Here is a 27,334-nt window from a genome sequence, read left to right as displayed (position 1 = left end):
TCGACTGATCATATCAGTAAAGGGGGAATCTCAAGATCAACACCAGATTCTGGAGGGAGTCACATATGGGACACATTTTTCCAGATCCTAATAAACTTTCATCCGTGAATTTTGCGCATTTTGAGGGTCTGGATGGGCTGGGCACAATCTTTGCAGGCCCTCTGTAAGTTCTGCAGAGCCTGAAAATCAAGGAGTTTTTCTTTCTTTTTTTTAAAGAAGGCAGATGGAAAATAATAGCCCTGAACTGAATCCACAGTGTGCTGCATTGACATGGGAGCAACTGTGGCACAGGAAGCAGAGCAGGTTTTCCAATAACCAGGGAGCCGGTGGTTCGATCAGGCTGCTCCTCCAGGCCACATGACGAGGTGTCCTTGGGACAATGAACTTCATATTGTCCATGATCTGCCTGCGGTTAGTGAAGCACGAGCGCTGTATGAATATGTTTGAACTGGTTAATGTGACCTGAGCGGTCATAAGGCTAAAACCTCTATATATGCAGCCTATTTACCATATGCATGCATATTCAAGTGACCTAAGTGCTTGTACATGCAGTGTATACTACGGACACAAACGCATGTCCAAACACAGAGGACTGAGAGAGGAAGACTTCATAATGCGTACAACAATTAAAACAATGATTTAAAAAAGAAAAGAAAAGTGGAATCCACATTTATGTTTACATCGAATGTAGAGTATGTTTATGTAGACACGAAACACATTTGGGAATCAGATTCTGTGATTATGAACCAGAAACACTGAGGTCCACCGGGACTTAACCTGTTTACTTTGAACCTGACATGAGGCGCCAGATGTTACTCCACAGGAAGTCCGGCATGTTTCACTGGCACCGTGTGCATTGATGGTGCAGACTCTTTCCCCAACTGTAAAAACCAGCATTATACACAACGACCCAAACTCTTTCTTAGGATGAAGCAAGAACCAGTTTTATTTTTGTTTTTTTACATCTTTACCTCCTTGGTTCATTGGAAAAAAGTCAAGATAAATGCGACCACTTTAGCTTTTTCCTCTTTTTTCCATGCAATTTACAAAAAAAAACTGTTGATGAAGTGCAGTCCCCGTCTCATGTGAAATCAATTTCAGCAGCACATATGAATCTGCTGCAGAGCTTCAAACTCGCAGAGGCTCAGCTCATCCTCACCCAGAAGAACCTTGTGCTGATAGACGTGTGAACCCTCAAGAACTCATTTGTCCTCCTGTCCATCAGTACATTCTAAAGCATTGTAAACTAGTTTGACTTAAAAATGTACGTTTCCCTGCTGCCTCAACAATGTGAGTTAACCGAAGTAAACTTGAACTATTAGTTCAAAGTTGGCTAAAGTGACTTTGTTAAGTCACTGAACCTGTGAAATCACCTTCAATAAACCTTGTTACACTGACACGTAGAGCTGCTCCCATTAAATGTGTCGGCCTCCCAGTGAACAGGTTCAATGTTCAAACAGAGCAGGTTCAGTGTTAACACTGTAAGAACTTAATTTGATGAGTCACATGAACACTCAGTCATTCAACTCATTACTTCAGTTTTGATTTAAATAATCTTGTTAATGGTACTTATGTATTTACATCTTCCACAATTTAGATTAAGATTAGTTGCTTCCACTAAATCCCTGTGTGACATATTACCGTTTAGAAACATATGAACCCCATGTGTCTTTCGTATATGTCTGAGAGTCTCATTTATGAGTATCTGCATTGTTATATTTCTTTTATTCCAATTCACCACAGGAGGAAGTCTGTGAAGCATATTACACTCCATGTCTTGTCTGTGAGTGTATCATTAAATCTGAGATCAGAAGTCTTCACTCATAATCCCAAAATCAGTTCCACTGGCTCAGCTGACTCCTTCACATCTTCCTCCGCTAACAGTGTATGGTAAAGTAGTTCCCTAAAATATCGGACATGATGAATACAATCACACAGCAGGCCAAAGAATAGCAAGAAATAAAGAGTCAGTATGAGATTAATAACTAATATTGAACATACACACATTGATAAATGGTAAAAACAAGTGTAAGTCTACTTCTCATTTTGCCTTGGGAAATTAAAGAAAGAATGTTAACTTTCCTAATGTCAGCATTACCACAGCTGAAAATACATGAACTGGTCTGAGTCAAGTGATCGTCATAGAGCCCGACGCGACCACTGGTGCAGTGCTGCTGTCGCCCACTGAAAACACTGTAATAGGATATGACACGAGAGGAATCTTTGATTCACTCACACACACTGCAGATATTTACACGTCATGATGAAGATGAAACACTTGAGCAGAGGTTCGCTCATTCTTCACACGGTAAAAGACAGAATGTGGTCAAAACCGATCACCAGATCTTTTGCCAGGAGCAGGACCAGGTAGTGGCTCAAAAGGTTCCTCCATGATGAGGACTTGATCAGTCAATCACTTTCGTTTAAAGTTCTGCTGCCACATTTGATGTGTTCAAAATGGCTCAGACTTTGCTGTTTCAGTTTCATAAAGCCTCCTCTGTGCACACACACACACAACACATACACACACACATACACACAGAGCGTATGATCTCAGTATGTGAAGAAAGTACGCTGGGATGCCCAAACAGACCCAGTGCAAATGGAATGTCTCTTTTATGTGAAATTAAATCAGATCGGGCTGGTGGGCCTCTCTCCTTCCTGTTCCGCTTTCCGTTTTATGTTCATTTCCATTCCCAAACAAAGCTGTCTCTCCACGGTGTATTAATGCCCATCAAAGGCCTCAATCAAGTTCCTTTGCCGCAGGCTAAAGTCAAACTGGAGAGGCTAAAGTTTAATGTTGCCAGTGCAGCAAGGATGTGGGCTCATGTCTCTTCCATGCCCCTTGTGTTTTCTTTTAACCCCCACGTTCACAAATATCTTGCTAAGTCTAGTGAGGAGAACAAGGCATCTTAAAACAGCACATGCTAAAGAGCCATTTCAGGGTCAGTGACTGTGACAACAGTCTAACTCATTGTGCCACTGGGACAATGTCTTCATGTATGTCAGTGAGAGGGCGGAAAATTCAGAAAATAAAACATAATTACACAGGGCTTCCTAAAAAATTAGTCACGACTGTAAGTCAATAGACTCTTAGTTTACAAGTATCCGGCGATGAGAAATATTTGAGACGAGGCTGACGACTGTCTGCTGACATTTTCTCTTCCTGAGTGGAATATTGTGTTTTGTATAAGTCTTAATTAAACTTCCGTCAAACGTATTAACCCTATCAATAGACAGGGTTGAGTTCTAAAAAGGCTCACATGTTGTAGTAGTTGAGGTCATGTAGCGCAATAAACGACAAGGAAGGATTTCATGGAGACAGATCACTATTTCCTTTTCCACAGAATTTTCTCCTCAGATGTGATGAACTTAAGATCTGAATTTTTAGCAATAGTTGGGCAGCAAATACTGAAAATGGTGGATCATTTATTCATATAGAAATTGCCAAGCAGTTTTTTAGTTTTACTACTAGCAAATATATTTGTATGTAGAATCTGATTCAATCAAACTTCTAATAGATTTCATCACATGGATGTTTTATCATCAAGGGCATGTCATCATGTGATCCAGATTTATACCACGTTTCTCTTACAGTCGGATAAAATGCACTGCTTTATTTGACTTTTAATATCAACAGTCAGTCAATTTAAATATCGAACTTATGTCGTCTGAGGTGACTATGATGGGAGGGTTTCTTTTCTAATCTTAGAGTGTTGGATGCATGGATGCACTTTGTGTGAGAGTGTCCGTGTGTGTGTTTTAATGCCGCCTCATTCACTGCAGGTGGGTTTGCTGTTAAAGGGAAGTTTTCACTCCCCGTGCCAGAAAACTGACAAATAAATAACTTTTCAAAAGTCAGGAGCACAGTCCCTCACGTTCCCAACTCTGACCATCCCATGCTGCAAATAAAAGGGACTGTGCATGGTTCTCATAATAAAGCAATTACACTTGGTAAAACCGAGGACACTCATCCCTGTGAAATAAGACGGAGATCAAATGATGGTTGTGGCCAAAGCATGAACCATCGCCCTCTAAACATGCCAATGGAAATATGAAACACACTATATGCTCTGTCTTTATTTACAGCTTTATTTACTTTCTGGGGCTTCGCTATAATGATAAAAACAGATTAGACAACTTGCAGCCACATATATGAATCCAGAGTCCTGCAGGTACGTAGACCCTGTGCTTCGATGAAGGCCACACATACAACTTTTTATATATAATATGATTAAATATTGGCATTTCAGTGCTAAAATCTTAGACTATGTAGAACCAAACCAGAAAAGCTGTATTGATTTGATTTGTAGACATCACAGCATAAAAAAAACTACAACATTATCAGATTACATTACATTATTAGACAATTAACTGCTTAACAAGCTCCCTGGTAAGAACAACACGGACAGAAGTTCACTGCTCCAGTAGGTTGAAAAGTCGGCTAAGTAATTACTAAGTCTGGCTCACTGCCATAAACCATGCTGACATATGGAGAAGGAGTTCAGAGTAATTAGACATTTGTTTGACTTTATTAGATGAAACATAAACTGCTCTAAAGTCATTTATCTCCCCCTCGAGACAGTTTACAGCCGAGAGTTTCAGAGCATGAACATGACATCAGACGTGCAGCGTGAGTACAGACACCTTTCAGCCTGACGGACTTAACTTGAAATCCAATCATGTATAATTGAGAGGATTCCTGCTCCTCTTCCTCTTCGCTGCTTTCTCTTTTTTTTTCCTTCTCACACATTTACTCGTATGTGTGCACGTGTCCACCACGTGTGCGTCACCATATGAATATGTATTTGTGTTGTTTGCTGCAGTATATGAGCACGCAATGGATTGCTTCTAAATGTGAGGCCGTGAGCTCACTTTTCATGAGCTCGGCCAGCGAGCCGAGCTCATCCTACACATTATTTATTTCCCAACAACGCTCTGTACAGAGGAGTGACAGACATTAACACAGAGGTCAGGAAGGTCACACTCACACACCTGCAGCAGAATTTAAAAGTTTAGTTTTCCAACGTGTTTCTGAAACTTTAGGTCACATGTTTCTAATCGATTTCAATGCACATATTCAAAAGACAGATTTCTGATTGAGCATCAAATTCTCTCTTTCAAATACACACACGGTTGTAAATAGGCCTGTTATGAATGGCCAAAAAAACGGTACATGTCATATTCACTGATCCTACTATTTCAGCTTGTGCATGAGTGTAATGGATTCAATAAAATGTGTCAATCACATGCCGAATGAGTGTCAACTGTATAACAGCAATATCCAAAATACTATTGGAAATAAGAAAAACTGTAACTGTATTGGTGGACAATTGAAACAGATTTGACTTTTTCTAAACAAAATAAATAAATGAAAAATAAATTGTGTTGTATTAAATGAATGCCTTTATTTAGGGCATATGGAGGACGTAACTGATTCATAGAGGCTAAAGCAGTAAATAAAAACCTCATCAAGTATGTAAATACAGAGGAATATATGTCTATTGGTGGTGGAGTGGAGGATTCAATGAGACCATAAGATAGATTATTTTCCACATTAAAATGATAAAATCTGAATTCCAATCTTGTCAATAGCAAATATGTTGGCAGTAAAGAAATGTGTTATCTACGTATGTTATTTATGAAGTTGTGAACTGTACAATACAGAAGGCCTCTAAAAAAAGATATTGCTTTCCTCCTCGAGTTTCCAGTCATATAATGTATAATAGATTGAATTATAATATTGACTAAAATGAAATGACGTTGATTTTTCGTTACATGGTGATTTAACTTTTCCACTATGCACGATGCTTAAGCTCTAGAAAACTATTTTCTGAATAGCAGGGGGCTTTTTTTTTTTTTACTATTAACTCACTACCGAAAGACAACAGCTGCAGCTATAGCTGCTAAATAATATATATAGCATTTTACGTAACAAAGTTTATAGGAAAAGCTAAATTTATTAAACATAAATATATATCTAACAATATTTGCAGTTAGTGTAAACCGGATGTGTTTCTCTATAAAACTGTAAAATTGACAATTAGATGATTTAAATTAAGTGGTCCGTGTGCAGCATACAGAAGTATCAATTCGTTTTTCTTCGTGTGTAGAAGCAACAAAAGAATCTATATTTAACAGAAGTCGTTAATTCTTCACGTTCAAACGTTCTTTAGCTGTTTGTCCAGAAGCACTCTTTATGAACCGTTGCGAATGAAGCGTCAAATCGTGCCCTCTCCGCCCCAGTGCCATCACTCATTGGCCATATTCATAACCAAATTGCATTCATGTCATGTGTTAAGCCCCCCGCCCCTGTGTTGTTTTTTTTGTGCCAACCTTCTCCATCTAATAAGCGCCCCGACCCGTCCGTGTCACTTTGGGAAGAGGGTCCTGAAGCCAGGAGCGTTTGTGTAACTCTCCTCAGACCTGCGGGGGAGTTCGGAGTGTTTGGTCAACGATAGTGGTTCCTAGAAAAGATCTGAATCGCTTTATAATCAGACCCAGCTGCGGCGTGGTGTGTGTGTGTGTGTGTGTGTGATGTGGAGGTAGAGGAAGGGGCGTCTGCGCTTCCCTTTCCAAGAGAGAGAGAGAGAGAGAGAGAGAGGGAGAGAGAGAGAAGTTTGGTATTTTTCCTTCCCTGACTTTTTTTTAGGCATGAACGCCGAGACCTGCGTTTCATACTGCGACATGACATCCATGGATTCGTATTATAGCCCCTCCGCAGCGCAAGGTAGGGACCACCAGGCGGACCACTTTAGGACCTTCCCAGCCGCTGACACCAAATACAGCGCCGCCGCCTTCCTGCCCAACAAAGGTCAGGCTTACGGAGACAGGTCGCGGAGCCCCTACCAGCAGGAGTGCCAGTCATTGGATGCCTCCGCAGCTGGCCAAGGCACTTTCAGTAAATACCACCTGTTTATGCAGAGGTCGCCTTGCAAGACGCCCGCCGAGGACGGCAAGCTGCACCCGGACAGGGGACACAACGGGGCGCTCATCCCGTGCTACGGTGAGTGGAAATAAAACCACTAAGCTCTTTCAGGTGACTGATGCACAGTGGATTTCGAAAGTCGAAACATACGTGCTGCGTCAAACTTTCAGCAGAGAGCAGACATGTTTTGTAGGAGATACATGCCAACCAAAAGTTTACTCCAGACACTGCGCGTCAGGATGATTCGTCTGTGTGACGTTTGTTGGGGCAGACAATGTTGGGACCGGTCCGTCGTCGCTCACTTGTTCCCATAAAACACGCGCTTTGGATGTTCCGATCGTAAATATTGGCACATGATGCGGAACATGGTCTTTGTGGTTCCGTTGGCGAGCTGACAGGACTCCGATCTGCGCTGCTGTGATTTAGTGGGTCATTCATTCCCGTTTGTCCGACTGGTGAAAGTAAACGTGTACAGGTTAAGTTGGTGTGTTGTGTCTCGTTATCCCCTTCTCCTGTACGATGGGAAACCTCCTCCGTGCGTAAAAAAGCGCCAGCAGCCTTTTGTCGGCCCTGCGCGTAAACGACATGGCGCAGGACTTCGGTGCGTAACACAGTTGAGTGGAGGCATAATCTTCCCGACTGTCAAATTGTGCCGTTGGCCATCAAAATTAAATTAGGGCGCATTTAAGGCGATAATCTGCATTACAATCCTCAATATTGGAGCTGAGTCGGACAATTGAATTAACAGGTTTTCGGAGGGCACAGTTAGCGGGCTCCAAACTGTTAGTATTTTCATTTCATTGCGCTGCCTGATTGGCTCCAATTAGATTTAATTGCGCTGGGACGCCGCTGTAATGGGTGAATGATGGGGGTGTAAATAAAACTTTGACCCTCGTTAGGAAGGCGGCCACTTCGAAGCAGCTTCCACTCGTGTGTTTTTTTGTCCTCACCAATTTTTTTTTCAAAAACCTAAAACAAAGCATAAGAAAAATATAACAGGAGCGACGGAATCGCTCATCGTCCACAACGAAGCTTTTGGTCTAAATAAAACGGGGATAAACTGAATTCAGCTGCTATGCCCTCAACTCCATCACACACACACAAAACACACACACACACACACACACACACACACACACACACACACTATAATGGAAGTTAGTCTATTAAGATATTAATATAACTATATCATATATAGTATATATAAACACATACACTTGTATTCGTTAAAAGTATATGTGTTCAGCTTTGTTACAAATAAAGCAACATAAATCGGAGGCCAGACGAACAAACAAACAAACAAACACAAATAAACAAACAAACCTTTTTTACCTTCTCAGAATGGCCGAAACATGTTGTGCAAACATTTTGGACACGTGCATCATCATTATGTCTCATGGTGTAAACCCAAAAAATGAATTCAACTGCGACTGCACACACACATTTAAAAAAAAGAAACGACATGCCATAAAAAACAAAGAATAAAAAGAATCCTTGTGGATCGAGTCTTTTTACGCACGAAGTCAGTGTTTGTATTTGAATTTGCCAACAGAGCCTCGTGTCCATCAGTCGTTATTACACTGACATGGTTAGTGGAAGTAGTTTGAGGATGTTTGGACAGTTTCTGGATGTGGGCCTGCAGAACAAACCAAAAAAAGCCTTTGCGACATGTCAAGGACGGAGATGAACATTTTCAAACGGGCTTTTTCTAATGATTGTTAAGTTTTTGTTTTTAATTAAATCCGGTAAATCGAGATTACACTACATTTGAGATAATGTTTAAATGAGCAGAAGTTGTTTGGATGTAAGTAAACGGTACTTTTAACAATCCAAACGAATAATTTATAGAATATATAGCGTCGTATATTTTGCTTCTTTGAATTTAAATTACATATAATTATGCATTTCACGTCTCGACTTCATTAGATTTTGGTTTAATCTAATCGAAATAGGAAGACAATTCTTTTGTCAGATTGTATATAAACTATATATTTAGAGTGATATATGTCAGTGCATGTTGTCCAGACTCTTGTTTTACAAAATAAATATTGACCGGACCGTTTCCTCTGATGAAGAAAACAAACAGACGCGAGGAGCTGCGGCCTTGATGCGACTCAGATGTCGAACTTCTCCGTTTGCTTTTAATTCTCACATCGACCTCAGACACAGAAGACATCCCGCGAAATTTGTAGAATTTAATGTGTTTTATGATTTAACATTAAGATTCGCTCCCATGTGTCAATCATGTTGAGATAACAAAATATATATATATATTTCTAAACTAGATCCGACATTCGTCGTGTATATTTCCCCCTGTGACAATCTCTGACTGAAGGGTTGACTGACTTGACTGAGTCGATGGCAGTGACATCTGCTCAACTTACTGGGAGAGAAAATGATAAATGATTCCTGATGTCTTCGTTGGAAAATGCTTTTGGGGGTATTTCACATCCTGGCTCATTTCTTTTGTTCTGCCTGTATTTTACACAATGGCTCATAGAGTTTTTAAATATTTGCCTTATTATAATTTGCGTCTTAATCCTGATGATGTGATGACTGATTCCAGAGCTGTCTGAACTATGCCAGCTATAACTGACACAAAAGCACAAGTGTGTGATAAACATTTACCTTCATTAGAGTCACTAAAACCCAGTTGTATTGTTTTTAGTCAACACATTAGTGAAATCGAGGCAGCTCTTGGAGGTTTGTTTGAGAACAGGCGCACAGGGCAGAGAGTTTGAGGAAGAAAAGCAGAAAAATAACTGATAACCATATAAAACTATTTTGATAATCGATTAATTATTATTAACTATATTAAGTAGTTATGAAAAAAAAGGCCAAAGCTTCTTAAATGTGAATATTTTCTGGTTTCTTTGCTCCTCTGTGTCAGTAAACTAAATATACTTGGTGTGTGGAAAAAAAACAACCCATAATCTTGGGTTTTGGGAAACACCACCTTCATTTTTGGACATTTGATGGAAAAAAAAACCTACTAATCGATCAATGGAGAAAATAATCGACAGATTAATCGATTTTGAAAATAATTGTTAGTTGCAGCCTTATCTGAAACATAAACAGCAACTTTTGCCGTCAAATAAATGCAGTAGATTACGATAGAATAGAAAATGTTGTGTAAAACGGGAATGCATTCACACCTCAGGCTGTACTTGATGAGGAAAAAGACAGACTGGACACCAATCTAAAAAGGTATACATAAATTTATCCTACAGAGTGATTGAGCATGATTCAGTCTGTCGGTCACCTTCATGTCTCTGTGAACCCCCAGAGACAACAGCCCTCTTCTTTTGATGAGGTCCGGGTCTTCCCTCTGTGTCTGAGGGTCCTGACCTTAGGCTCGGCTTTCCTGCCCTCGTCTGTGTGGGAGAGGAGAGCACGTTCCCCTGCCGGCACACGGCAGAGAGAATCCATTCGAAACCCCTCGTTTGAAATCCTCTGGTGTCGAGGCAGAGCTGCCTGCAACATTTGGACTCCAGTTTGACAGAGTAAATATTTAACTGCACCAATGAGACAAAAGGATGTTGTTCCACTGCGACATGGGTGTTGACTTGTATAGACCCTCATTACACGGGGATCATGTGCCGGGCTGTGACATTGTTGTGGCAACAACACGCTGCTGGTGTAATTCGAAGACATGAAAGGCTGCAGCTTATTCCAGATTGTCAGGAAAAGTGAGAATTCAGTCCCCTTCTGCCTTTTAAGTGTGAATATTTAATTTCCCTGCAGAACCAGTGGAAGACAGTTATCGCCATTCTCTCCAGCAGGACCAACACTCAGGTGTGGTTGCATTGTGCGACTTTGTCGCTCCAAAATGAAGTCCTCGTCATTTGTCTCTGTGCGTGTGCGTTTCCTTCACCGTCGTTACCCCGACGCAACCATCGCAGCCTCTCGTAATGGCCGTCTGCACTGATTGGTTGGAGCAGGGAGTAATGGGAACCAGCCAAGAAGCCCAGACAACTGGGGCACACTTCAGCGAGTCAGTGACATGAGTGGAGGCGACACGGACTCAGGTTCATTTCAGCATTTAGCATGGAAGTTTGGCAGGGCAATTTACATTAGGCTCAGTTTGCATGGCCGAGTGAGAGCAGCAGGGCCAAAAGGCTCACGGCTGCCTTTGGTCTCTTTGTCACCGCTTCATGTAAAGTGAACACCGATACAGAATTTTTTGTGTGTGTGTGTGTGTGCATTCTTAAGGGTAGTGGGCCCCTGTTTTTTGTGAAGGATTTTCTCTATTTTCAAAGAGAAAAGTTACAAAGTCACGTGGCTTCACCAGATTTCAAAGGTAGGGCATGATTTGAGGGGAGAGAAAAACATTAATTTCAAAGATAATTTGTTTTTAAAACTCTGATGGCTTTTATTTAAAAGTTGCAAACTTGCTTGACCACTTAAAGCAGAATTTAAACATCAATTTAATAAAAATTCTGGAAAAAAGGAGTTAAATGTTATGATATAATACCATATTATATTATGTTTAGACGATAGTTGTTTGTCTTACAACTTTACAAATCTACTGTAATTCAAGGGTTAGGTTTCGGTGGGCATTTTAATTGTCATTTCATATGATTTTATTTGTCAGAGAACAGTTGTATTTCTATTGTTAGAGGTTCTAGTGTTGTACTTCTGCATTGTTGCAGCACACACTGTTGGGAGTGATGTCTTGGTCGGTGGAAATCAGTTGCATTTCGTGCTCTCAGACTAATGTTTGAAAATTCATACTTTCCATCCATTAAGCCTTTGCTTGGAAGAAGTGATTGTGCATGTTGTGAAGTCAGTGTGCCAGCAAAGTATTTTTCATTTCATGTGCGTGCACCAAAAAAGAAAGTACTTTAGAAAGTTTTCCCAACCCGACGGAATGTTCTTTTTCGATCAGACAACAAAACTATAAGATGAGGGAAATTCTGTTTTGCTCCAAGGTCTGAGAGAAACATTTGGACGAGAGCTGGTGGGAGGGAGAGAGACACCGAGGGGAAGAGAGCGAGGAAAAGAGTGTGTGAGAGGTGATTTATCAGTCTTAGACTTTATGGATTTTTTTGGTTTGCAGTATGTGAATTTTGCACAGGACGCTGAAATGGTTAATCGCTCAGCTCAGTCGACAGTGTTGAATTTCAAAGTTGGTGGCAACAAATCACACGGTCACAAAAGAAGAAAAAAATGTTTGAAAAAGTAATTGACTTATTCGCTGAGGTTCAGTCTGTAAGACAAGCAGAGGCGTGCAAAATGTATTGTGTGTATGGGCGGTTGTGTGTGTGTGTGTGTGTGTGTGTGTTAACTTTAAGATCTGATGGGAGGTTGTTAAGCTGAGGTCTGCCTCTGCTGAAAATTGTGCCCTTGTGTCATGGACACAGAGAGAAAGTGATATCTACCGAGTTAATGCAGAATTCTTGCCTGCTGTGGAATTCAGCATTAACTTGTGGACGGTCTACTCTCTATGGATGTTTTATGATTAAGATTCCTCCCGGTGCTGTCGATGGTCAGTCTGATTGGGAAAGACGGTCAATGTGTTTGTGAGAGAGACAGCGACAGAGAGAGAGAGAGAGAGAAAGAGAGCGAGTGATAGCAAAGAGCTCCGCACACAGTTCGACTAAAGAAATTGTATCTTTATGAAATACTTGTGGGACAAAAATAGTATAAATATATTGCATATATATATACACACAATGCGCAAAGCATCACCACTCTGATGCTTTTAATTTGTACTTTGTTATTTCAGATGAACAGAGGGTTTGACTTTAACAGTGTGAAAATAAATGTTACGATTCTCTACATTTTGAGTTTTACAAAAAAATTTGAAGATCACAATTTTACAAAATCACCATACATCTTGTATGCATCTTGAAAACAATGTCACAATGTGGACGCGGTTGCTGAAAGTCATGGACCTAAACAGAGTGATGGTCTAAAAAAGGCAGCTTTACACAGCTTTATAGGAAACTTCAGTCATTTCCGTAAAGTTGTCTGGGCCACATCTTCCTCGTTTACTTCATTGTCAGTGTTCTCATTGCGTTGTTAACAGCCACAGCAGACACCTGAAAAGTTCTGCACAGGCTCCATCTGCTCGTCGCCAAACGGCAGACAGACGCAGTTAGCAACTAGTTGGTGAACACTGTGTAGGTTTCAGGGGAAAAATAATTCCCTCAGGAGTTGGAAGAGACCAAAACCAGAGCTAAAACAGAGTGAACATTGCAATTATGTAGACGTAAGTAACTGTAAGTTCCCCATATCAATGTAAAAAGTGATGAATGTCTTGATTCTGCTGTCTTGGCATGAGTGTCCAGCCCACACAGAATCAGACATCGGCGTCTCAGCCTGCCTCTGTCTCTGCAGCTAAGCAAGACTTAAGAGTTATCCACTGCTCGAAGCTCCATGTTACTTCATAATCCATATTTGAAGTAAGTAAAAGACGTACAAATAAACACTTCGCTCAGACATTTCCTTTTCCTCTGTTCTCTGCATTTAGTTAAACAAAGTCTACGCTCTCTCCCCTTCTTCCTCATCTCGTTTCTCTCTTTCTCGCCGATGTTTTTTCATCTTCCTTTATGTGGGATATTTCTCTGTTGAGTCTGAGAAACAGGTTGTTAATCTCTCTCAGTGGCCGTGTGGTGTGTAATTTATGGTGTTTCCTCTTAACACTGTGAGCTGACCCCAGTCATACCAGTCAATAAAGAGGCACGGACGGTGCCCTGACACTTTACAGCCAGTTTAATTACACTTTGATGTTGCCCCCTCGTTTTCAACTGTGAATAAGGCTAAATAGTCGCCCGAGAGGCGCAGTGGAAGCCGATGCTTATTTTGATTCGGATATCAATGCTGACAGTGACATGGCACGTCCGAAAGACAAATAGTCAACTGTTGTGTATGTTGCATGTGAAATTTAGAAAAAGAAAAACCTGTCTTTCTGTAGTCAGGTTGAAATATACACATGAGATGAACTGTAAATCACTGCTCAGCCTATTCTGAAGCACTTTTTGTTTTACTTTGTGTTTGTGCAGAACGTTCTGTGAGCTCACCACACACACTGCTGCAGACTCTCCTCTCCTCTCTGTGCACAGGAACAGATGCTGCCTGTTGGATCCACTGTAGTTAACGTAGAACATTCTGTGGTTGCAACTCCAAACATTTTGCATGGCGTATCCATTCTGAAAAGAAAAGGGGGGAATTTAATTTGTGAGTTTGCTGGATTATTGTAGACATGCAAAAGTGCAGGTGGAAGGTGAAATAGTTTAGTTTGTGTAACGGGAGAAGAAGCCAAATGAACAAAGAGATTTTGTTTTTGATGCGGCATATGTTTTTCACGGTCTCCCCTTCCTGCCTCTCTCCTCTTTCCACAGAGATTATATTGTGTTTACAGTAAGACTTTCTTTTGTTCATCATACACATGGTGTTCTATGCAGGAGGGCCCATCGCTGTTCACCTTGGGCAGTGTTGGAGAGCCTCACAGTCGCAGCAGATCGCACGGATAACAAGCACGAGACTGTCACAATACTCCACTCCTGCCAAAAAAACATCAATGACATGGGATATAAACAGAGGCCTTTGATCAGCGAGAGGCCTCATGATTTCAAAAAGTCTGACAGCTCTCGCCTTGTGGGGCCTGTGGGTGCCGGCCAGGGGAAATACGATGAAACAACCAGAGAGAAGTTTGGTGGGGTGACACCCATTTGCTCCCTTTAAAACCTAACAGGTTGTGTTCGTCGAGGACAGAGAGGCAGTGTGGAGACCCCCAGTGAGAGGTCTGCCACCAAAACATGGCTCCTCAGCACAAATACATTTCCAGCATTGTTTAGGGAAACATCTCAGAGACCCGTTGGCTCAGTGGATCTTGCCAGGATGAATCGCATCTGGTCTGATGCAGCGCATACAATTCAATATTGTCATACAATACAGTATCGTCATTGTTTGCAGCATGAGGTCTCCAACCAGCGGGGGGTTCATGCTCTTCTTGCAAGGATGAATAAAATAAAACAGCAGCTTCTTATGGCACTGGGCTCCTGCATACAGCCGATCTCAGCAAGGCTCCCGACCGACTGAAACACAAGCACCATGTGTCCATGTGACCAAAAACTGTCAAATTGCTAAAGGTCACACTGAAAGCGTTTATAAAATTCATACTCCTCTTTACTTGTGATTTTAATGGCAGATGATTTAGAATGTATTTTATCTGGGAAAATTCGATTATAGTTTAGCTTTTTTTTAAAAATAAAATAAGGATTTTTATATATTCGTATCAAAACACAGATTTTAACATATCAAAACTAATTTCCTTGCCGTGACATGTTAACACTCAATCCTTAATAAATAGATACAACAAGGCGTATAATCCTTATAATACAGGTCAATATCAGTAATAAAGTTTCAAACTAAGTCATACACAGAAGATGTCTTGGTAGAATACAGTACTGTTGACAAAAAGTATTCACTCGAAAGATACAGTGTTCGACAAGATATCTATTCACCTCACCCTGCAGCACATTACCCAACATGGCTGTGGGGAGAGGGTCACTGGGGGTGTGTGTGTGTGTGTGTGTGTGTGTGTGTGTGTGTGTGTGTGTTCCTGTGTGTGTGTGTGAGTGTGTGAGTGTGTGTTTGCTGAGTGCTGAGAATGGCACATAGAGCTCACATGAGCACACACACCTCCTGGTTCTAACCTGACAAATTGCAGGATGAGCAGATGAGCAGAGAGAGAGAGAGTTCTCGTCCCTGAAAATAACTCCGCGCCTCAGATGGTGCTGAGGAGCAGGAAGGTGCAGCACAGTTGCCACTGGACAGCGAGAGTAGGCGCACGGGCCTTACTGGGGAGACTAGGAGTGCGTCCTGTACGCACGTCGTGAATGTGCATTCATTTTAAAGATGTGTGTGCAAACGGGCTGGTTCAGCGAAGGGCAGCAGCAGGGCAAAGTAGAGCTGCCAGCTTAGATGAGAACACTGGCAGAGACACTGCTGTGGAAATTTATGATCAGAGAGCTGCCTGAGGTTTTACAGTTAAGCTGCAGCCATGAAGCGAGTGTGTGTGTGTGTGTGTCTGAGACACAGAGAGAGAACAGAGATCTTTCCCCATTTTTTCATGCCTTTGAAATTACTCCCCAGCAAATGACTTGTGACAGTCTTGCCGCCAGGTGACTCTGCAGTGTTTTACTGACCTGATTAACCTCAATCACATGCAAGACTGGTAAACAGAGTCTGAGTGGAGGAGGGAGTGATGTGTGAGTGATGTGTGTGTGTGTGTGTGTGTGTGTGTGTGTCAGTCTCAACTTATGGCCGGGGTGTCACAGCCAATCAGTGAATGACCTGCGAACTACAACAGGATCCTGGAAGCAGCCAGTGATCCAGGTCATTCACTAGAATTTCTTGACAAAGACCAAGACCAAAGTTCCACCCTATGACACCCCAATAACCCCCATTATGAAAAAAACCCTATGTGACTTAATATATAATAAAAAAAAAAATTAAAAAGGATTTTTGATTTGTTTGCTTTCCGAAGGAGCTTACAAAATAAATAACGATTGTCCACCAGTTTGCAATCCCAATAGGACAATATGTCTCATGTCTGATGGGGGCAGCAGTAAAGAAAACACGTCTATGTGTAGTTCTGGGGGCATCTGCAAATGTCACAATTTGTCATTTAATATAGAAGAATTGCATTTATAATCAAGATCATTCTAGAAAGCTGAAAAACACCACCGTTGTATATGTCAGCATTTACGTTCCAGCAGCTGTTGCTTATTGGTAAAACATTTTATGGATTATAAAGCAGGTGGATTTTTTGTGAGTGGACCCTTCAGATGTTTTAAAACTGTTTCCCAAAAGTCTTCCAATGGAAAAAAAAATACTGCAAAAAGTCAACACTTTGAACGAGACACTAAAAAGAGGGGGTTAAGGACCTTTGAAGTCTGAATATTAACAGATTTCCTCTTGTACTTTATTGTCTAAATCATCTGGAGAATCCCCACACATGACTTGAATCAGTTAACTGTGCTCTGCGGCCCAAACCCAGGGAAACAGCAGTAGATCACGATGCACATTCATCTCATTGTACTTTTTATATGCTGTCCGCTGGAAGTGAGAGATTGCGTCTCTTTCGTAGCCAAGTTCCAACACAACTTTTTGGTCGACATCATGTAATGACAATCATACGTTCCTATTATCCTCACGTTCATCTTCCGTTATAGAGGGTAACAGACTCAGACAGGTCTGGTTTGATTCCATCATTTCAAGCCTGATAAAATTATAAAAGCATAAACCCTCTTTTAACAGCTTTCATCTCCTCCGCGTCTCTGCAGGTAAAGACAGCTCAGGTCTGACAGACACCGAATTGGCCCCGGACTCCGAACCACCTGGAATGGACCCCAGCTACCTGACTGTGAAGGACCAAGGTGTCAAGGCGGCCTCCGACAGGCTGCCGGGCACTGACTTAGCGAGTCCTCTCGACAAAGCTGATGGCAGCGAAAGCAACAAAGGCAAGAAGAGACGTAACCGCACCACCTTCACGAGCTACCAGTTGGAAGAGCTGGAGAAGGTTTTCCAGAAGACGCACTACCCTGACGTCTATGCTCGGGAGCAGCTCGCGCTGAGGACAGACCTGACTGAGGCTCGTGTGCAGGTAAACGCAGGAAGTCCACAACTGTGTTTGAGGGGAATTTCATGTGCAGCTAAATAGGCCAAGGAAACAAAACAGCCGATAGAACTATGAAAAGGAAACACACACACATCTGATTTCTAATAACACATGGAGGTTCATTTAAAAACTTTCTATTTACAATAGCCAAGTGGTTGCAACAACCTCATGTATCCTACGTTTGAAAAAAAAAAAAGAACGACGTTTCATCAACACAACCTCATGGATCCTTCAACATCTGCGGCGCTGCGGAGATAACGTCACTCACAGCGCAACACGAGAGATTTATCTGGTAACGTGGGAGTCGCGGGGAGCGAGTGGGGGAGTGGGAGCTAACAGAGGCCAGGGGGCCCGGGGGGCTGAGGCTGGAGCCGCCTGGGCCTCATATGTGGCGTTCTCGGGGAGCAGGCTTTCACCGGCACATGAGGAGGCTCGTTCGCCTCCGCCGCGTCTCCATGCCATCGTCTCAGTGGCCTTTGGAGCTGAACTCGGTTCAGGTGGTGTTGGTCGAGCCTGGGGTGTACAGTGTACCTCCCCGACTGGAACCCCTAAAGTGACCTCCTGGCCCCGATTTGCATACAACCGTCATGGCTGCTGTAATGCATTCCAACGAGACCTCTACCATTTCTGCATTTGTCTGGTGCGTATGTGTATGTGCGCGTGCACTGTGGACGACTAAACCCCCAGGATTGTCTCTGTTTTTCTTTCATTAACATCCTGTCCAGACAAGAATGTGTCCCTGCTGTGGTCTCCCGGGTAGGTGTGAAACCTTTCCCATGGGCCTTGAGCGAGTCAGCGGTCGACATTATGAGGTCATATCTGAACGTTGAGGGATATGACGTATTCGTGAAAAAGTAATGCCAAACGTAAAACGAAATGGCCACATTCATGTCGCGTGCCAGCGGCGTACATGGGACGAGATAAGAGCGCGATCAATACCAGTCGTCGCCGCGACGAGCTGGAACAGTGGCCAGAAACGGTCTGCAGTGAAACACAGGAAGTGTGTGCAGCCACGGGGTTATAACTCAACCCCCGAGTCTCTGAAGGTATGCCGCTCTACTCTGCTGCTCGTACTATCACAGACCTGCCTGCCTCAGATGGATGCAGCTTTACAGCCCTCGGCTCTCCCAGCGGCCCTCTCAAACACTCAAGTTGGAAAGATAAAAGACACGAGATGCCTTGTCAGTCAGAGAACAGGGCTCTGCAGTCCTTCACTCATTCACACGCGAAAGGACTCACAGCTCGTGAATTCTGCATCTGGAGAGGGGGAGAAAAAATGATGATAAAAAAATCGTTGCTGCCGCTGATATGTTTTTCTGCTACTTTTGAAATCGACAAGCATTTACCAGCAAACGGGTTAGGAGAGTATAATTATAAGTAGTGGGATATCGTAGTCTGGTGGTTCTAACATCCAAAAACAGCTTTCACTTATAAAAAACGTAAGAGTCTGGGGTTGTTTGCTTTTTTCTCTCTCTCGGTTTCAAAGGGACACAGCAAGTTCAGATCTGTCATATGCACTACATATACATGCTGAGGTCAGAGGTCGGGGGGTCGGTGGTGGGGCCATCTCGGCTCTCTGTTTGTCCAGAGAGCCGAGATGGCATCTGCCATGTGGAGTTCGCCAGGCAAACACAGGTGTCAGTACGAGTTTGTGGATCCAAACAGTTAACAGAGGATGAAGAGAAGCAGGAAAAAGACTGATTTGACCGACAGAGGGACGGCGGAGACGACGGCTCCTGCAAGAGGCCACTCTAAAAATGAGAGAAATGTCAAAACAGTCAGTAGTAGTTTATGCCATTTTATCAACAAACAAAGTTAAACAAGTTAGTATTCGCTGATTGATTAAAAAAAACAAGGACATAACTTTAGAGGACCAATTGAAAATATGCTCAAATGTACTCATTTATATACATATTACATGTCAGTCACCATGTGTCAGATCTGGGCCAGAGTTTAGACAATAAATTGGTCAGTTGGCCTACAAATGGGAAAAAAGCCACCTATTTTGATCCTCATTCTTAGTTACCACCATAATCAGGGTATAATTTATTTAATGAAGAATGGAGATGACATTCATAATATTTAAGCTTAAAATAAATCTTGAAAATGAAAGTGAAGGTTTATAATATTGTGCTTTAAAACTCTCATATTTACGAACGCAAAAAGGATTATGTGTCCGGTCTGGGTGCAGCACGTTGCCAGTTAGTTTCCCACTTGTGTCCTGGACTTGGACTAATTGGCACAGGAATTATGAAATGATGTGCCGGAGGACTTTTGGGGAAAAGGGAACAAACTTACACTTGATGAACTACAACACTGGGCACCGGGGTTTCCACGACATTATTAGTGCTTTGGGGGTGTCGGAAAACCGAAGCCAGGCTCAGCCTTGGATTTTCTTTTTACTCTCGTATGCAAGCGGACATGAGTGACAGCAGAGGCGGGTTATCAATCCTCTGAGCCGGACTCTCACTTCAAAGTGTTTTCAGCCCCATACAGCTCTCCTGCTGGGGCCAGTTTGGCATTTCTCTGCTCTTTCTCTCTGGGGCTGTAACATAAATAAAGCCCCATTGAAAGTCCACCAGCTACTTAAGCTGTCAAGGTCTTTACCAATTACTGTCACGACGCAGTGTTTGCAACACAAAAATATGTTCTCCCTGTATAATAGCCAACAGACTTGGCAAAAAAAAAAGAAGAAGAAAATGCAGGGAGACTGAGCAGATGAGAGCTGTTGGTGGCACACCGTATATTGAGACACGCACACGAAAGTGCCCTGCACAATTTCTGCAGATTTCCAAATTACCAACTTTTTGCCACATGTAGAACACGTGCTCCCAGGAGCTTTCTAATGAGAGCTATTTTAGCAGTCACATGATGAGTGACTTGCCTTGACACTAGTGGGCAGTATACTGTATCTTCAGCAGGGGAAGTTTGACCGTCACCAAATGTGACATGTGACAAAGATTCATTGAGCCGGCGGAAGTGTGTTATAGACCCATTGTCTAAATGCAACTATCTACACTTATACAAATAGAAAACCTCACTGTTTGGGTTGTTTTTCAATGGAAGGCAATACAAACCACACTTTATAGCTTGTAGTATTAATATCAGTGTATTTTTATTGTCTGCGTTTGATTTTCCAACAGCACATGAACGCAGAAAGTTTGTGCTTCTGGTGACGTACTATTTTCTCCTAAAATGACCTTGCATGCTAAATCCTCGAAATACGTTTTCATATATCTTATGGTTTTGAAAAAATGTAAATGTTAATTATTAATTTCACACTAAAATTATACTTTCTTTGTAAACATACCATCAGTATACTGCCAACTCAGGGCACCAGAACCAAGACGGTTCTGCTAAATAACGTCTCTGGTGAACATTATTTTTTGAAAATGACATTCATAAGTTTCTGATGGTTCTGACAGGAAACCTAATAGTGACATGAAAAGCGGGAGGTCCTCCCAACACAAGGTCCTGGAGCTAAGACCAGGTCTTTGAAATTGATATATTCAGTTTTCTAAACACATCGCAAGTTGATGTTTTTAAAATAAAAAAACCCTGTTTGTCCCACGAGTAGATGTTTTTTTTGTTTTATTTTGAGAAACACAGTGATCTTGTATGTGCCGGTAAATTCCTAGTAAGACAGTGCAGCGGAAGACGTACGAAAAACATCAAGAAAAGAAGGATTACGTCCTCTGGTGTGTGTGCGCTTCTTTAATTTAGGAGAGGACAGCATCTCAAAGCCAGAGCTTTAGGCCTCAGGAAATTAAAAAGGAAAATGCAAACAAACCCCAGTTATAATCCACTCTCATGTTTCAATTTCCCATATTGCCTTCGCAGATCTATAGTGAAATATGAGCAAAGAGCCGATACATGAAATAAGATAAATCATATCAGAGACAGAAAAGGTCTTTCTTTTGCTGAATTTGTGCCAAACACAGGAGTGCCAGCAGAGTCAGGTTGTTATGATCAGATAATCATGAGTTGTATAACCAACCTATAAAGTTTGACATAGTGTTTTGAAGAAAAGGCTGGCTGGTGACGTATAAACCTCAACTCTATTTAAACAACTTTCACACACTCTGGTTGTTGTTCAAGCACATTATTGCTTTCAACAAACAACAGTGTCAGTTTTAGATTTCGCAAAAAATATTACAGAATCATGACACCGTGATCTTCAGACAACAAAGGTGACACATCTTTACAATTTCCTTTTTTACTTATTTCAGTTTAACTGCACGGACTTACTCGCATAACCTAAGTCACCGCTGAATTGTGTTTGCATTTCTGATGTGCCGCCGATATCGTTTTTTTGACATTCACCCTCTCAGTCTTTTGGCAAAACCGCAATGGGATCATTTTTCCATTTTAAAGAGAAGCTTAGATTTGTATCTGTGGTGAAGTATTTCCTTCATACTTGAGGGGAAAGTCCATGTTAACGGTTAAGGTGTATGAAAATACACCGTTCCTTGTATCTGAAATTCAAATTCTCGATCTCACCTTGATTTCAGACCAAGGGCGGATACTGTGCAGGATGAAAGTGAAGATAAAGTGTCTGTTTCATAACGCTCGGACCATGTCACCCCGCAGGTTTGGTTCCAGAACCGAAGGGCAAAATGGAGAAAGCGGGAGCGTTTTGGTCAGATGCAGCAGGTCCGAACACACTTCTCCACAGCGTATGAGCTGCCTCTTCTGACACGTCCTGAGAACTACGCACAGGTACAGAATCAGTACATTCACTTTTTGTATTCTGGCCTCGTGGGTTCCGGTTATTTCTACCATTTAATTGCCTTGATATTTTTGTCAACAAATTTACATGATCCTCGTAGGAACAGTTTAATATTTTGGAAAATATCCTAAACATGAGGCTATAGAGCCTTAGCCTAGCAATAAAACTAGAAACAAGGGGAAGTTTGAGTCTGTCCAAAGTTGAAAAAGCAGAAACTTCCTTTAGTCTACATTAGAAACCCAAGCCCGTTTTTTAAAATTGTTTTCCTTTTGTGTTTGCAACAGATTTGTTGACGGGTTTACAGTATACGCAATTATTTTGGGAGGCTAACTGTTTTTGAATGCACCAAAGAGAAGGTTTTCAATATATTTCGGCTCACATCTGTATTACCATGGAAATGTAACTAAAACATAGAGGAAAGCAAACGTCCTGCCTGCGGCTGCCTTTCTGAAACAGGACTCAAGACTCCGCACCCAACCGACTCCTTAACCATGTCGAATTCCCATCACTATTTCAGATCCAGAACCCTTCTTGGATCGGCGGAGGCAGTGCAGCATCTCCCGTGCCGGGCTGCGTCGTGCCCTGCGACACTGTGACTCCCTGTATGACCCCTCACCCCCACTCTGCCAGCGGGATGTCTGATTTTCTGGGTGTACCGAGCCCCGGCGGTCACGTGGGGCAGGCTCACATGGGCAGCCTGTTTGGAGGGTCCCCTGGCATGGCAGGCATCAACACGTACGATCTCAACATGGACCCCGACCGCAAGTCGTCCAGTATCGCCGCTTTGCGCATGAAGGCCAAAGAGCACAGCGCCGCCATATCCTGGGCCACATGATGTGTTGATGTGTGCTGGATGGGGGGGACTTGTTGACCCCTGAAACGTCTAAACAAACCCGGCATGGCATGAGGGCGCACCAACATAGAAAAAAATTCTAACGGCAACAGTGACTACCTTCATATATGTTGCAATTAAATAATTATGCAAACACACGGATGGATGTAGAATATGCAAAGAGATTTGGTAAGATAAGTAGCATGGCACTACCGCGTTCCTCAGCCCCTCTGGCGGGAGAAGGCGATCACAGTTGACGACTGAGCTTTGTGGAGCGGCCGTCGGGAGGAGATGCTGTACTGTGTAACAGATTTTGCAGTGTATTACTGATTATAGGCAAAGAAAAAAAAGTTTAAGAATTTTAAACAAATCCATGCACTTATTTGATAAAACACAGGATATTCTGTTTGTACAGTGCTTTTATTGTCATTGTAGTTCTTCTTTTCAGGTGCTGTTTTATTCTTACAGTGTTATTTAAATTTTGAGTGTTACTGTGTTTTTTTTTCCCTCTCTGTCATTTTGTTGCAGGTTTTGATTTGAGAAAAAGTTCGGCAACTATCCTAAACCTGAAATTCAAATTTAGTTGTTATTTGCCATGTATGTTTTATTGTAATGTGCCATCTCTATCAGCATTAGCACATGCTGGTGCTAAGATAAAGCTACAGAAAACCGTTTATATCTGTCACATTACGAAGCTTCGCACGTCCCACACGGACTTTGAAATAACCACCTCTGGGAGTTGTTCTCTTAGAAGTAGTTCTCCCCCTTCAGCATTTTAAAAGTCAAACAGATGAAATGTGGTTTGTTTTGGTGTGGTCAGGGTGAGAGATCCACCTGCCACACTGACTCAGCCTGCTGATGATCCGGAGAGAGGAAGGGATGGAGGAGGATGTGAAGTGTGTGTGGGAGTGTGAGAGGGGCACAGCAGGCCCGCTGCTCTCAGGCCTGAAGAGCCTGGGAGCGCCGGCCTCCGCACAACAGAGCCAGCTCTGTTTTCAGGAAGACAGACCCACGAGTGGACATGACTGTGCCCTTTCGCGTTTCCAGTCTCAGGAGTTTCAGAGCGAGAAGTGCCTACTAGTCAGTCAGACGGCCAGAAATAACAGCGAAACCAGCAGCCACCACATTTGAAAGAGAGGCGGCTGGTGGAGATTACACACAGTGTGTGTTGACACTTCTGAGCACTGAAAGGATGTCAGTGTTCAGCAGCCTCCTCTGGACTTAAACTCCACTGTGTTTGGCCTAGAAAGTGCTCATGGCAGCACCGCCAGCAAACGTGTTGTACGTCCATCTCTTTTTTTCTCGCATTATTTTGTAAAAAAACAGACAAAGGAAGTTGTCGAGCAGATAATAACGTCTATCATCCTCAGTAAGTTCAAAGGTTTTGTTCATTACGCATACACCTAACATATCTAGATGATGTTAAATGATAATATTCAATTTGTGCGAGTAAGGCAACAGGAAGAGCCAAGGAGATTTCTACAGGAATTATTATTATTATATATATATATTTTTTTACAGCTGAGGTCTGATTATCATCCAAGCACAGTAGGCAACTGACCCTTGTCCCCAAACTCCCAGACTCACTGTGTGCTTTGTTCTGCATTGTCACGTTGTGGCCTTGTGATGTAAAATGCCCATTTATCGAAGCCTAGATCCAAAACCATAATTATTTAATTTCCACTTGTTTTCTCCAAGTGCCTAAGCCTAAATAGTGCGGTGTTTACTCAAATAACCATGCAGCACACAAACTGACACACAGTTCTCATCCTGGGATCAGTTTGAATGCCATCAAAGATGCACTCGTCGGTTTCCGAGTCTCTGGTTTCTGCCACCTGTACTGTTCGCTGTGTCCTTGAGAGGAACTTGGAGGCAACAGGGGCCCAACAGCAACGACTAACCTCTAACAGGTTGATCCAGCCATGTTTACGGATAGAACATTGTGTAGAGCTGCATAGCAGAAGATGCAACCGCTCTACAGGTACAGTCACAAAGTTTCAGGTTTGGGCCTTTGTCTTTGTTGTTGTTTATTTCGCATCATCTAGCTCAGCCCAAAACCGTACGTCCAAATCCTCATATTATTTAAATATTCGAATTGTAAAACTTGTTTTTTCCCCTGGCAACTGCATCCTGCAGTGGCAGAAATAGCATAGAATGTTTTTTCGATGAGGTTAGGCACGTTCTTCCTTTGTTTGCAAGGCCCCATTTAGACTTTAAGCACTAAACCTCGTGGTTTAGAAAAGCAAACCTGATACCCCGCAGCACACCTTCAGGCTGAGCGACCGTTGCTAATTCACTAAACTGAACCACATTCACTGTCCTTCTGGGCAGGTAAGAGTCGGGGGCTGCAGGCTTAAACCTGTCAGCAGAGCAGATCACCCTGAAGTCCAATCCAAATTGCATCCAGTTTTACTCTCCGGACCAAATCCAAGGCATATGCATAATCTTTACTAAAGAGCACACATCTCAAAACCTCCTTGCCCCCCCGCTCTGGCTGAGGGGTTCGACGGAGGGCGAGTCATGAGGGCGTCTGCTGTGTTCCGGTGTTCTGAGAAAAGGACAGTGCACACAGCTGCGCTCAAGGGGTAAATGCAAAACAAACATGCCTCACACATGCTTCCCCCTCAGCTGTCATGGCTCTGCTTTCAAAGTTTCACCCCCCGCCTCCCCGTCACCCACCTCAGCACACACATACACATCGCACTGTCTCTCCTGTTGCTCACTTCCACTATATCCACGGGCCCAAAGCTGCAGCCCCCCCCCCCCCCCCCCCCCCCGGCACAGCCAACCCAGGAAAGGCTTTTTAATTAACACTGAGCCATGTGGAGGATGTGCACTGCAGTATTGTGTGTCAGGACAGACAGGGCCGTCTGTCTTCTGGTTCCTCTGCAGTGCAAGTGCAAACGCGTGCGCGCGCACACACACACACACACACACACGCGCGCACACACGCGCGCACACACGCACGCACACACGCACGCACACACACACACACACACACAGGCTTTCAGTAGCTCAGGTTTACGAAAGAAACAATCACTGTTTTCACTTTTTTCTGTGTATTTCAGTTCCCTGATTTTTTCTTTAGATTAAACATCTCCAGTCATCTCTTCCTCAACCATAACCAAAGTCATTGTTACCCTCTGTTACCGCAAACTGTTAATGAAAGATTAGCTTTATTTGCTTTACATCAAAGGTCCATCTCCAAGTGATGTCATCGGCCACTTTTCTCATTTTCTAATACTACTGAAGTCGGGCAATCAGTATAGGAGTAAATATATGATGTGTGCTATTGTGTGCATTTTTTGTGCATGCAAAATGAATTGAAGTGTTATAAAACTCTTGGAAATGTTACTAATTAGATGTTTTATTTTGGGAAACAATTTATCAAGCATTCAAGCGCTATGACTTTTTTTTTCATTTGGTGGTACATGGTAAAATTGTATTTTAAAAAGTTGTTTGAACATTGTTTTTCTCTTGAAATATAATTCAAATGTTTCAAAATATTTTTTTTAAATGTTTGTGGCTTCAAGCTGTCTTTAAAAAATAATTGTATGAATTTACTTTACTTGCTTGTGTTACATTTGTGTGTGATTAAAGTACAATAAGTTATTGCACTTTTCAGAATCGTTATTTTTCTTTACATTCGAGGACAACAATGTAGCACATACTTGAAGGTTAATGCAGCAAAACACATGGTAGAGGATTACTTGCATGGTAATTGTGATGGTTGCTCCCTCCAGAATTCTGCAGACCACCTGTAAGCATAACGGACAGAGGAGAGTCAAGACAATCATTGTTATTGTCTTATTAGCATGTAGAGATCATTCAAGTGGCTCCAAATTTTTTTTTTTTTAAAAGCCACAATATGCGAATAAGTTACATGTCTTGTCTGTCGGTGTTAAAAAAACACAGAATTTGCCGTCTTAATGCTCTGCTCCACCGTGCCAACATATTGTGTCATCCCTGTAGTCACTTTGTGAAATCCCCCAAGCATTTCTGTGCCTTTGAAGGGACACGAGTGCTGAAATGAGATCGCAGAACCCGCAAGAGTATCACACTAATTGAAGCTGACAAAAATACGAACTGCGCCCTTTTGAACTGCTGACATTGAACAGGGTGGATTAGGCAGCGTATATTAACAACAGGTGATGGGCTGGAGGGAACCGTGGATCGGCCGTGTCACGCAGGGTCGCCTCTGGACAGATCGCAAAA

General features: G+C 42.4%; 1 protein-coding gene across 1 annotated transcript; it reads left to right on the top strand.

The window, feature by feature from the left end:
• Window positions 1–6,396: 6,396 nt before the first annotated feature.
• Window positions 6,397–25,880, top strand: alx4a (ALX homeobox 4a). The gene is made up of 4 exons (XM_035629398.2): window positions 6,397–7,006; window positions 17,224–17,543; window positions 22,149–22,277; window positions 22,805–25,880. The coding sequence occupies exons 1-4, from the start codon at window positions 6,655–6,657 to the stop codon at window positions 23,120–23,122; spliced, it is 1,119 nt and encodes a 372-aa protein (XP_035485291.1). The 5' UTR covers window positions 6,397–6,654; the 3' UTR covers window positions 23,123–25,880.
• The last annotated feature ends 1,454 nt before the right edge of the window (window positions 25,881–27,334 follow it).

This window comes from Scophthalmus maximus, chromosome 4 (genome assembly GCF_022379125.1).
Source record: "Scophthalmus maximus strain ysfricsl-2021 chromosome 4, ASM2237912v1, whole genome shotgun sequence".
Lineage (NCBI taxonomy): Eukaryota > Metazoa > Chordata > Actinopteri > Pleuronectiformes > Scophthalmidae > Scophthalmus > Scophthalmus maximus.
This window is presented reverse-complemented; position numbering and strand designations above follow the sequence as displayed.

What these genes read in the sequence shown, in the direction of transcription:
- alx4a (XM_035629398.2), top strand. Translation starts at nt 6,655, where the DNA reads ATGAACGCCGAGACCTGCGTTTCATACTGCGACATGACATCCATGGAT. An exon ending in TGACTGAGGCTCGTGTGCAG is followed by an intron (nt 17,544 to 22,148) that starts GTAAACGCAGGA and finishes GTCACCCCGCAG; the next exon opens with GTTTGGTTCCAGAACCGAAG. An exon ending in GTCCTGAGAACTACGCACAG is followed by an intron (nt 22,278 to 22,804) that starts GTACAGAATCAG and finishes TCACTATTTCAG; the next exon opens with ATCCAGAACCCTTCTTGGAT.